General features: G+C 39.8%; 1 protein-coding gene across 1 annotated transcript; it reads right to left on the bottom strand.

The window, feature by feature from the left end:
- Positions 1-819: 819 nt before the first annotated feature.
- perp (p53 apoptosis effector related to pmp22) lies at positions 820-12,557 on the bottom strand. Its single transcript, XM_008429166.2, has 3 exons — positions 11,848-12,557; positions 4,736-4,876; positions 820-2,514 (listed from the first exon to the last, which is right to left on the bottom strand). The coding sequence occupies exons 1-3, from the start codon at positions 12,047-12,049 to the stop codon at positions 2,306-2,308; spliced, it is 552 nt and encodes a 183-aa protein (XP_008427388.2). The 5' UTR covers positions 12,050-12,557; the 3' UTR covers positions 820-2,305.
- Between the last annotated feature and the right edge of the window lie 881 nt (positions 12,558-13,438).

Below are 13,438 nucleotides of genomic sequence, written 5' to 3'. Positions count from 1 at the left end.
TTATAACGTTTTGAGACTGGAGCCGTTTTAAATGATCAGCTCTAAACTTAATCCTCCTGCATCAACTAATAAGTATTTATATTAAATAAAGATGCCAAGCAGATAACACAACTAGCTGCTAAAGTTTCTTTACACAACTTCACTCCTTCATAATAACGAAGTATCATTTCAAGTGGCATACAGTCATAATATTAACGTAGACCATGTAATGTTGAGGAAACGTGGTGTGTTGTTTTAAAGCTCTTAAGCTTTTGCTGAGTTTTCAGGCGTGTGGACATTTTCTGTTTGTGTTTCTCCTCCTCCTCCTTCTCGTCCTCCTCCTCCTTGCCCCATGTCTCACCTCGATGTCACTTTCCTTCCCCCGTCTCCCCCCGACTTTCTCTGGGAAAGCGGAGCTGTCGGGACACGCTGAGCAAAATTTAATCGTCAGTCAGTGCTGTGTGAAGGTGGGGCTCGTCTTGGGTGTGTGTGCTTTTCATTATCTATGACTCTGGTCGGCACATTCCTATGCTGTGCATCATCTGTTCCTTCATAGGAGTGGTGACAACCCCAAACAGAATAATAAAACACAGAGCAGGAACCTGATCTGTATTTAAGAGTTCTGACGAATTTTATACTGACTCTCCTTTTCGATATTAGTTTCTATTTTGTACTGACTCTCCCTTTCATTCCTTGTGGGAAGTTTCCCACCCCAGACCAGCTGTATTACGTCCTCTAATGAAATAAAATGCAGTCGTAGAAGCAGTTTAAACATATTTGTCTCACATTTTAAACAACGCAGTCAGTTTAAGGTAAATAAAGAGAAAAAAAATACTTAACTTCTTCTACATAAAAACTCTTTATTGCTTAAAAATACACAACCTACCAAAAATACCTCAGAGTACAGAAAGAAAAATATTAGATTTCTTTTTAATACAGTAAAGCACGGATGATTTACAGTGAAAAGTCCACACTGAACACAAACACTTATGCCCACTAACGGTTAAAACTTCTACCAAACTCATAAAATACATGAAACTAAGAAGCTCCGGGCTGGAGAGACAAAGCATCAGATGAAGTACCGACTCACCCAACAGCAGAGTTCGTCAGAAATCCAGGATATAAATCTAACAAAGAGGCCTGATCATGTCTAAGCAGATCGGTGCTGGCACGAAGCAGACGGCGTGAGTAAAAACCAGCTCTTCCACTAGAATGAAACGCTCCAGGATTAACCACAGAGAAAACACAAAGGCACAGCTTCTTTTCACACAGTGAGTCAGTGTTGGAAACTTTGGTCAGTGTTTTATCACCAAACTGGCAGCGCCTCTGTGGCATTCTTAAAATTCAGGGGAAAAAAACAACAACAAAAAAACCCATTATAAAGATCATATATAACTGACATGAATATAACATTAAAAACAAAATAATCTACATGCATATTGTTCCCTTTTAACCAGTATTGACATCCTTATTGAACAATGGCAGTAATATGTTTCAGGGTGTTATGATTTTTTATTTTTTTATTTTGGTTTTGTTTCTTGTAGACCTTAAATATAATTAAAGGTAAAGGTAATTGCTGTAACAACAAAAAACAATGAGGGATCTGGAGTATTTCTGTGACGGTGTAGCTAAACATCTGCACCAATGTGAATTCAGAGCATCTCTAATTCTACTTTAGCATCAAGACAAGTCAACTGCATTCAAACAAAGCACAGCATTTCTTGCCTTTACCATATAAACGCATCAAAACAAACAGAGACAGGCTGTAAGTTTATTTAAAAAAAACACTTTTTTAACCAACATGTACGTTTCTGATGGTACAGATTACATTCAGCCTCTTCAGGCCTTCCTATCCTTTCGTCTGCCAGGCTAAACTTGCAGAGTTAATTACACTATGGAGACTTAATATTTGTCAAATTACACTGTACAATGTAGGGTGATAAACATTCATTCATCCTGTGCAAAAAAAATGATTCTGGATTGCTTGTGGTTTATACAAAACTAACTCTTTTAAAGATAAATGCACTTGGGTGTTATTGCTTTGAGAATAAGAGTGTGCAAAATTCTGAGGAAAAAGTATGGAAAGTGTCTAGCTTTGTTAAAAAAAAAATTAAAAAAAGGGACGGGGCTGAGATGCTGAAAAAATCTAAAATCAAGATCTGTGTGCATTAAAGCTAGGACGGCCCCCAGTTACAGTCCACTTTGTTCAGGGATGGTAGGGGAGGAATGCTTCCAGTGTCGAACAAAATGTTAGTTTTCAGTGACAGAGAGAAGTGGGAGCGGGGGGAACTGCTGTGACTGGGCGGGTCGGGAGATTCTGTCGCTATTAACGAGTGATAAAGTATTCGATCTTCTCATCTCCGTTTATCTTGTTTATGCAAGAAGTTATGCAGCAGAAGATCAAACTGCAGCCCAAGCAGATGATGGTGGCGCCCCACCCGAACCCATAGGCCCAGGTGTATTCGTATTCACCCTCGAAGATCCTGTAGTTGAAATTGACGGGGTAGATGATCAGACCGATGAACTGGAGGAGTGCTGAAGGGACAGGCGAACATGTTTGATCAGTGTTAAAGACCAAGAAGCAACTTAAAAACCCTCATCAAAACAGTAATTAAAAACTGTAATTAAATACTGTGAAAGTTTAGCTAACTTCCATAGCTTCCTGTGAAAGTTTAGCTAAACTTTCACAGTATTTACTTACAGTATTTAACTAACTGTAATTAAAGTAAGCCAACTGTAATTAGCTAACTAACTTTCTAGCTAACTTTCACAGTTATCCAGCTAAGTTTAGCTACTGTCTCGGATGAAAAAGACCGTTTTCCTTCTCAGAGAGGAATTAGTAAACACCTGGTGAAACTCCTAGTGAAATGCTTCTCAGTTCAGTTTCATCATGGGGAAGCATTGTTGTGATGATGTGCCCAGTGTTGGAATTTATCGAGGTTCTTAAAGAGACAGAGAGCCCATTTTAGGGGATCAGTTATGATGCAAAGTTATTTTTGAAATATAGACTATCAAATGACGCTATGTGTCTGGATAACACGTAATGCATCCAATAACATTTTACTTTTTAAAGTATTCATACACATTGAACAGTGACTAACAGTGACTTCATTCTCAGTCGCACAGCCATCTGGGGAGGCAGACATCACTGCTGCTGACTTCAGCAGCAGGGTGTGGAAAATACCTTCACACGACTGTGTGAGTCACTTAAACAAATCAAAATGTGGAGTTTGTCGATAGCTATGCCATCAATCCATACAATCTTTCTTTAGTTAGCAGTTTGGCTGTTTAATAAAATATGACAGACATTTTCTTAACCGGTAAGTTAAGTTTAGGTTAATCAGAAACACCAAAGTTGCCGTACTTCCGAGTTTAAGCCGAAACTCTGCCTCTGACAGAACAAAGTGGCAGACTGTTAAACACTTTCCATAACCTGTCCTGTGCTGCATTTTGAGAATCACATTTCTGTTTTCTCTTTTGTTCCCACGCTCTACCTGAGATCACTCATGTCAAAGAAAACAGATTAAGCCAGTTGTTGCTATGAGAGCATCCCACCAAACTGGATTTTGTGTTTAACCCTCTCATTGTCTCTGCTGCTCCCTGATCATCATCAAATCCCATTTAATTAGACAGAAGTTCTCCTTATTTCTGACTAATTCTAGCATTCAGTTGCGGTCTTTCCTCCTAACCTCCTTCTTTTACATTCATAATGTTTCACCACCTGTGGTCAGTTCACTGTTTATTGTTGAGCAAATTCCCAGAACAATGCTCACGTTTGACCTTTCTCCTGACACACATCCTTTTATTCAATCAGCAACAGCCTCACAAGTCAGAATAAAACTACGTCAAGTTCTTCCACTCCAAAAGACAAACTGGTTTCTGGCAAATGTTACTGATTCGGATTTAAGTTTAGAAAGAAAATAGAAAAAAACATTAACAAAAGTTTCAAAATCTAGTTGAACATGGAAGCGGATCAACAAATACTATTAAAATATATCTATTTTCATTAGTGAACATAAAAGACTTCAGGACGTGCAACAGGCTGTCTTTTGGCAAAGACAAAAATAAGGCCATTCAGTACATATTTATGTCTAAATGTTTTGATACGCAGCAGTCTCTTTCACTCCAGTATATTCAGCTTTCATATGCTACAAAGCAGGGATTGTTTTTCCAGTTTTTGATTACAAGGATGTTCTTTTCTTATATATGAAGGATTGTGGAAAGTTTGTGGACGGTTCAGCTGGCAGAGTGGGAAACCACGCAATACAGCGCGGTTGGAGTCTAGGCAAGTTTGTAACATTGGTGTACGTAAGGTCTGCAGACTGACAGCTCGCACTACCACAAGGTAGGATGGATTAATGAGTAGCACAGACAGAACACCGGCTGTAATGTCTTTAACATGATGCATCAACCAAATCACGTAGTTGATGCACTGTGTTACTGTGCAAAGTGATTGCTGCAGTCTTTCTTCTACTTTACTCGAGTAGATGGGATTCTATGTCGATATCAGGGGGTAGATATCTTTATGTTGGAGAGATTTTGTGAGAGATACTCTCTCTCACTATCTGTTCTTATTATTTAAGAGTAAACTAGACCCAGAACAAAACCCAAACGAACAGAAGAACCACGTAAACAATAAAAGACCCCCGCTGATCTCTAAACCAGAATCTTCCTGTTTGTAAACAGTTGAGTAACAAAATTTTGTTACTTAATGATCATGCAAATATGTTTCTGTGCATGTGTGAGTGAAGCTTACCAACAATAAAAAGCAGAACTCCAGAGGCAATTAAAGCGAACGAAGAGGGGTCAGTACACATGGTAACGGTGCAGATGATGAAAGCAATGACAAGGATGAGGAGGCCAACAATCATCAGAGCTGCCACGGTCTGAGCCCAACCTGTAGTCCAAAGGAAACAAACAAACAAACAAACAATGATTAATTTTCTCAAGAAGACAAAATGTCAGCTAGATTCATCATATTAAAGTCAGCAGCTTTAACTCTCAGAGTTCAGGAAGAAAATATTAGCAATAAAACACCTCCAGTTGTATCCCCAGCTACAGTAAAACGTGTAATAAATATCCCACAGCAAGCGTCTTGTGAAACGGTTTCGTAAATATTTTTTTAAAATAAATGAATCTGTGTGTGGAACGCATGTCAGATGGTTTGTTCCTTTGTCATTGCTGCGACATGTTCTCTCATGCAAAACTGCATGAACTCATTGAGGCTGATGGAGAAGGCTTGTGTGCTTTCAACACGCAGACACCACACCTGCCTGTTTTGCTGATGTCTACTTTTGAAATTGCACCTCCCTTCTGTGTGTTTGTGAACGGGTCGAACAGTTTGAAATCCAACCCAAAAGCCATAAAAACTCAGGCTGCTGATAAGTGCGCAGATTTATGACTCATACGTTTTTCTCCCAACAGATGTTGCCTGCAGAAGGAGTAAAAGGAAAGGATACATTAATGGTAAAGCTGAGTTTAACGCTGAGCTTTAAAAAAATAAAGTAAAAGTAGGGCCCAGTCCAAAAATCTACTGCTAATAATCGAGTTGTTCTGTATTTCTAACAAAGCTGTTTTTCTGTTACCGGATCAACCCAAACCCTTAAATTATTCACAGCCATGTTGCTCACTGTGTGTTCAGGTAAAGTCTGACTCTCCGCAGCCACAGGCATTTCTTTCTCATACATGAACACGCCCGGCTAGTTCGACCGGTTTAGTTCTCCCCGCGCCTTCATGATGTGGTTAAATTGCACGCAAGCTCATCAACAACACTCAAAACTGTGAAGTTAGACGCATCGTCTTTACTTTCCTCACGTTCGTGCATTTCGGCAAAAGCCTAGGAAGAAAAACTACAAACAACGGCGACACAAATGTAAACTTTCTGCCTGGTAGTTAGTAAAGTGATTGCAATTTTAGCAGCTTTCTAATTTTTAAAACAAAAAAAAAAACTGCTAGGAGAAGCAAAAAACACGTCTTTTTTTCTATAAAAAGACGTGTACAAAAGATGGATTGTACATCTCTAGTTTAAAACTACCTATCAAATTACAATCTTCATTGCAATACTAGTGTGTGTTAGAAGCAATATTTGATAGGATATTACATTTCAAGTCTGCAGAGAGGCGTTCACACTCTGCAGCTAGTAGGCCAACTATCTCCTCATCTCCTGTATTGGATGTAAATCTGTAGTAGCCAAAGCATTGGAGCTTACAGAGGAAGCAACGGTAAAGGAAAAATTATCCGGAAAATGTGGGTTAATTGAATTATTATTTCAGTTCTCTGTAATAGTATAGCAGTTAAATGTTTTCCTGACATTATGCAGCCCTATTTTAAACTAACATTGAGTAAAAACTTGAGACCCGGTTTGACGGTTGGTTTGAGAAAAAGACTAAGAAAAAGAGCATCATCATCCTCTACAGGCAGCCATTTTGAAATGTGTAACAATTCGATAGGACTTCACTAAATCTAAAATAGTAAAATATTGGTAAAGTTGAAACTGTCTTCTTTTGTAATTGCGCTTATTTAATGTGTTTTCTTTTTCATTTGTAATTGTGCTTAGGTAATGCTGTGATTTTGAATATGTTGTTTTTCCAATTTGTAGTTGTGTTTAGTGATTTGTTGACGGGTTTTTTTTGCCCTTCAGGGCCTCCGTACATTTTCCTTCCAAAATTAGCTGTTCTATTGGTTAATACAGGTCAGACATTGTAGAAAGTTAACACAAAGACTAATTTTAATGGCAAAAATATTTGATTCTGCAGTGACGAATGTGAACAATAAACGAATAAATGAATAAAGATTATACGTTTTATAATCAATATTTTAGCCACTAGAAAAGAAAAGCTCTAAAGACAGATGTGATTTCTTTAGCATACTTTTTCCTATTAAAGAATTGCTACAAATTTTGCCAAATAAGATTCAAAATTACAGTCTGGCACAAAAAAGCGACATCAGTTTATCATAATATCACAATATTTGTCATTCTTTATAAAATTTTAGATTCTAATCTATGGCACTGCAATAATAATAATAATAATTAGTATCAATGGTAGAAACATAACTATATCCATCCATCCATCCATCCATCTTCTGTCACCCTTGTCCCTAAGTGGGGTCGGGAGGGTTGCTGGTGCCCATCTCCAGCTAACGTTCCGGGCGAGAGGCGGGGTACACCCTGGACAGGTCGCCAGTCTGTCGCAGGGCAACACAGAGACAGAAACATAACTATAAAATATTAAAATAAAATTAGTTGTGAAATTTTCTGGGTGAAGTCTGTTCATTTCTAACTTTATGTCATTCAGCTGTTTACTGTCCGTTTTCTCCTTCCAATAAAAGAATAAGACTTATGTTGCCCTTAAACACCTTTACACAACAGATGCCACTATTTACACACCAATAAAGCTGCACCTTTGCAAAGACGTGTTTGTTCATGAGCAAACAAAATTTTCAAAACTTTCGGACACGTCTCTTCTAGTTTACAGACAATTGCTAAAGTATATCAAAAGTCTAATCTGCCAGCACAGCACATGGGGTTCCAAGTTTAAATCTTTCCGGAATGGAAAACGTTCGGTACAACTCACAGTACCCGTCTTTTAACAATCCTTTTTTTTTTCTTTCATTTGAATTTCATAGTGAAGAGGACTACAAACGTCGGGCAACTTCCAGGTAAATTTAAGACGGAACTAATGAACCTCTTCTATTGAACAATACCCGGCAGCCATGAGTCATAATGAAGATGTTTACATAATTAGTTTTCTTTTTCCAAACACGTCCTCTTATTAAAAGCATGAAAACATGTTGTTCTCATGCCGCATTTCCTGGACGAGCAGCTCCTCCTCCTATTAAGTGCTTTGACATGGAGGGTCTTTGAAAACATTCATATTCACACACTTCAGCTGGGGTTGTTTCCTCTGCCTCTCAGGTTGACCCTACAAGTATTTCAACCATTAAAACCTCCAGGAAAAAAACAACAACAACAACTCTCTCTTATCCAGCAAGTTTTTTTTTCTTCTTCTTCTGGCAGATGTTTTTATCTTTTGCTTTACTGACTCAGGCAACAGAAGAGAAAGTCCCAAAACAGCAGCAGAGGGCAGTTCAAACTAAACACAAGTTCATGATATCTGTTAAAAGTCAAATACCGAGGCTAGAACGGCTGATGTCGGTTCTGTGAAACTGGCTTACAGACAGAAATGGTATGAGAAACCAATTAAAAACTTCTTGTTTTATATTAATGTTTAGTGTAAACTGATAAAGATGACAGGCCTCTCAGATGTTCCTGCCACAACTAATGAATGTTGTCATTATATCCTGTGTTTATTTCTCAGAGATAATTGGGTTGTCGAGCATTAAAAAAAAAAAAAAAAAGTCAGGGAAAAGAAACACTAAGTTATCAAAACCTAAAATATAAAATTCAACATATCACAATGACTTAAGAAAGCATTAATATCCCCAAAACCGTTTTTGCAAAACACAGCTGTGCATAATTATGAGAGGAAGTTTTCTACTGATGTTTCTGCAAGGAAAAAAATCTTAAAAGTGTGGCGTGCGGAGTCCGTACTTTTGCTCTGGTTAACAGCTTTGCAGAACTAAAATAGGGCTTTATAAAGTACCAGAAATTAAAATTCATGATGTAACATTTAGGATGTAGTGATTGTTTTAAGAAAGTGGAGAAGAGTTTTAGCTTAGGAGCTACAAACGTGACAAAAAAAAAATGGAAAACTTCACTAAACTGAGTTGGGGTTTTTTCCTATTAACTGGACAACCAGTTCTGTAAGACTCGCATGATGTTAGCATGATCCCTGACTGCACCAAATGTTTCTCACTTAGAGTTTTAAAGTCCATCCATCCATCCATTTTCTGCCACTTATCCGGAGTCAGGTCGCGGGGGCAGCAGCTTCAGAAGGGAGGCCCAGACTTCCCTCTCCCGAGCCACTTCTTCCAGCTCCTCCGGGGAAACCCCCAGGCGTTCCCAGGCCAGCCGAGAGACATAGTCCCTCCAACGTGTCCTGCGTTTCCCCTCCTCCCGGTGGGACGTGCCCGGAACACCTCACCAGGGAGGCATCCAGGAGGCATCCTGACCAGATGCCCGAGTCACCTCAACTGGCTCCTCTCGACGTGGAGGAGCAGCAGCTCTACTCTGAGTCCCTCCCGGATGACCGAGCTTCTCACCCTATCTCTAAGGGAGAGCCCAGCCACCCTGCGGAGGAAACCCATTTCGGCCGCTTGTATCCGTGATCTCGTTCTTTCGGTCATGACCCAAAGCTCATGACCATAGATGAGGGTGGGAACGTAGATCGACCGGTAAATCGAGAGCTTCGCTTTTTGACTCAGCTCTCTCTTCACCACGACGGACCGGTACAGCGCCCGCTTCACGGCAGACGCTGCCCCAATCCGCCTGTCAATCTCCCGCTCCCTTCTTCCCTCATTCCTGAACAAGATCTCCAGATACTTAAACTCCTCCACTTGAGGCAGGACGACTCCCCTGACCCGAAGAAGGCACTCTACCCTTTTCCGGCTCAAGATCAAGATTTTAAAGTTCAATGCGATTTAAAATTTTAGGAATACCGAACAGAACCGCATTAATTAATAATCATGCTGTTGCTCTGCATGTCTGTATTCATGCACAACCGAATGTTAAATTGTGAGCGTGGACTCTTTATGATATACGATTAAATGAATATGCGTGGATGTTCTTGGCAGATCCCGACGTGTTGCAGCTTGCCGTTTTCAGAAGTGAGTGACATGTATCGAGTCGTGATGGAGGAGCAACATCGTTGCGTTTGATGGTAAGAAAAGGGTTTGGAAAACTCAAACACGAACCTGCGCAGCAGACAGACGTCTGTTCTGTTCACAGCAACTGTCCTGAGTGTGTGACACTGAGGCATGTGTATCTGACGGGCCCTCTTCACTGAAGGAGAAACTATAAATACGATCATATCTGATTTTAGCAAGTCAGCCTCTTTGAAATCTGCTTCTCATTTGCATGTTGAGCAGGCTGGTACAAACCTGCCCTCCTGCTTTCTCGGTTCGGAGCCAATTCCAGGTCGAGAATTGGTTAACGGAAAGATTAGTCTGGAGATAACAATATTGAAACAGAAGCACTGAATTGTTTTTCTGTTTGCGTGTGTGTTTCTTTGGAGAGGTAAAAGTTTTTCTTGTCAGCCTGGCCTCTTTCTTTTAAGTAGGGAAACACAAGCTTCACAGCAAATGTCTAAAAAGCTAAGGACTTACCATGTTGTTTTCACTCATCACAGTATCACTGTATTTTAACTCAAGAATAACTACAATAGACATAAACTGGTTCATTAGTCAGAGTAGAAGTTTGCTGTAAGAAGCATGGCTGGTGGCGCGACTGTAATTTTAAAAACTACAACTGTCAAAGTTTTAGAAAGTGGAAATATTTTTCAAACACGAGTACATCTTTTTTTTGACCTGGAAAATGGATGTTAATAAAGGATTTGAAGTAGATTCTTCTTTCGGCCAGTTGACGAGCATTGCACAGCAACAAGTAGGGGAGGGGGACTACTGTGTTACTGTGAGCTCCAGACAACCAGAGAAAGTTCTGGTGACTCCATCACTTTCTATGGCATCTCATTAAAAAGCTAATTAAGATTTATAGAACATTTTAAAGGTTTTGAACTGTAAAGGTCTTTAAAACTTGGATTGGTAGCATATTTTGGAGTTGACATGTTTTCACATTAAAACCCTTTTGGAAGAAATTTATTTTTGACATTTTGATCAAAATGTTTTTCTAACATACTCATTTGAACACAGCCCCTTTTGAATGTTTTTAGTTGTTTTATGACAACCCCTTCTCACTCTAAATTCTTAAAATATTAACATATTCTCCCTGGAATACTATTTACGTCCCCCAAAATGCAGTCAAACCAATCTTTTGATCCACGATTGATAAGTCAATTCCCATCTTTTGACAGATCCTTAAACAAAAGCAAAAACTTGAGATGCACCGAGAATCAACCAGTTTCCCATGACTGGCTCTGTTGAGCTAAACGGATCCAAAACTGAAACATCAGCAGAAGGTTTCTCTGCTCATTAAATCCATCAAAAACAACAAACTTACATCAGTGTTTGGTCTGTAAAAGCATCAACAAAAAGCAGGTTCAATGTTTTTACTTTAGTAAGAATCAGTGAAAGTATCCGATAAGCCTGGTGGGCCACCAGGCTTTTCTTGTGCCCCCCAGGCTAAGCATTGCTTTTTTATTTTTTTAAGTCTTTTTAAAATGTTTGCATTTTTTAAGACTTTATAGTTGATGTTCAGGTATTAATCTTTCAACCTTCCAATAACACATAATTATCAGGTGATATTTTAAAATTTAGTGTCAACTTTAAACATTTTTTAACTCAAAAATACCACTGGCCGCTGGTTGAAAGACTGCCCTAGCGCTCGACTTAAGTTTTCTGGGGGAAACCTTGCTAACAACACTGGTTTTGACGCATTAAAAATGAGGATTTTTGTTTGTTTTCGTGTTTAATTTGTCTCTGTGTGTCAACCCCCCAAAAAGTGTGATCAGTGCATCTCCAGCATTTTATTCTACAAATAAAGCATTTTGCTAAAATGGAAAACTTTAACCAAAGTATTAACTTTAGTGTAATACAATACAATAAATCTCAACTTGTTTCTTGAGCGTCTCTTTGTGGAAACCCGCCCCCCTTTCTTTACTATAAATCTCTGAGTGACGGGAGTAAAAATAAAAAAAAGTTAATTACAGAAGAGAGACCAAAGTTCACTCTGGCTGACTGCCTGCCTGCAGGACCTTCCCAGCCTCAGGTTTTTGGTTATCACAGGCTTTCTCAAGTTACAGTTTAACGCAGCTCCAACGGCAGTTTGTGTGCGTCCCTAAAAACAAGACTTACGCTCGTCCATGAGGCTTGAGCAGTCCGATTCCTCACCCAACCATCGGCAGTCTTTCCACATGCTGGAGTAATGAGTATTGTCCCGGTCCTGGATCCACCCGGACTGGGCCGCGATGGCAATAATGTCAAAAATTATGGCAAAAAGCAGCAGCAGGGGCATTACCCACCTGCACCGTGGATAGGCGAGCCCACAGCGGAACATTTTTGAGCAAAAGGTGTACGAAGGACGAGGGGGAAAAAATTAAATGAAATAAACCGGGAGTCCGTTCGAGCTGCGTCTGCTGGTGTCCTGTGAGTCTTTTCACACCGCTAAGAATCAGACGGTGAAAGTGCGGATGGTAGATAAGAAAACCTGCCCCACCCGAATGAGAAATGTAGTCGACAACCAGAAAGGTAGCCCTGCCCCCAGTGTCAGGTTACACACAGCGACTGAACCCGTTTAAAATCCGAATGGATAAAAAGTAAAGCTGAACTCCGTCCTACACACGGCAGGTATTTTAAAGTTAAAGGTGCAAGTTGGTGAGTTATGAGGGACAACAGAGAGACGAAAACATATCAAACAGACGGACGCTGCGGCGCAAGAAGCTGCCACAAGATGGCGGACTAGCTCAACAATAAACTCAGTTCCTTTGACACCAATAATGCACACTCTAACGCACAAAAGTTGGGCTAAAAAGAAAAAGTTAACTAACTCCCCCAGCCCCCCCTAAAAAAAAACATAAGTAAGGTGTCCCTGGAAGTTTAATGAAAAGAGCGACAGATGACAGTTGAAGGTGTCAGGACTGAGTCAAATGGGAGCGTCCCAAAGGGTGTAACATGTTACCAAGAGAAGGGGGAGTGGTGTCACGTGGTGGTATACTCCAGGGAATTATCAATCTGTTGCAAAAGCAACAAGAAATTTGGTGTTTCGAAATATACACGGCAAGATGTTATGAGAAGATATGCTCGAGATAAAAATCTCAGACATGACACAAACGACATATGTGGGTTCATACCAGATGGTTGTTTTATATTTTGGATATTTATGCTGAATTATTACTGCCTGTAAAAATACCCCCACACAATTTGAATTTAATGGAAATGCTGTCACCCAGGCATCTAATTCAACATTTTTGCTCCTCCTGTGAAACTTGCTCAAATCTTGATTCTTCCACATGTTTTTCTGCTCAAGAAGAAAATACATTTGCTGACTGATGTATCCCATTCCTAACAAGTGTCATGACAAAGAGATAATTGGTTTTATTCACCCCACCTGTCACTGGTTATAACAACATGCCAGATCATTACACACAGAGCCCTATTATAAGCATAGCTTTTTAATTGCTGAGTCCTCATTGTGTCAGCTTCGTCTGAGTCTGATGGTAATAAAACGTGGACTTCTCCCTACTGGTCACGGGTGTGTCTCTCACAACTCCTCTGCTTGAGGAGTTGTAGTTTCTTACTCATGAGACATTGTAAAACGAAGTGGAAGGTGAGTCACAGTGCAACTGCGTTTTAGATTTTCTGGTCCATTTACTGTCTAATCCTCACCAGTGGTCATGCGATAGGGATTACAACCAACAAGTGAAGGAAATCCAGGTTTTGTCTCAAA

This window comes from Poecilia reticulata, chromosome 15 (genome assembly GCF_904066995.2).
Source record: "Poecilia reticulata chromosome 15, P_reticulata-male-v2, whole genome shotgun sequence".
Taxonomy (NCBI): Eukaryota; Metazoa; Chordata; class Actinopteri; order Cyprinodontiformes; family Poeciliidae; genus Poecilia; species Poecilia reticulata.
Note: the sequence above shows the minus strand (reverse complement) of the source record. Positions and strands in the feature narration are given on the sequence as shown.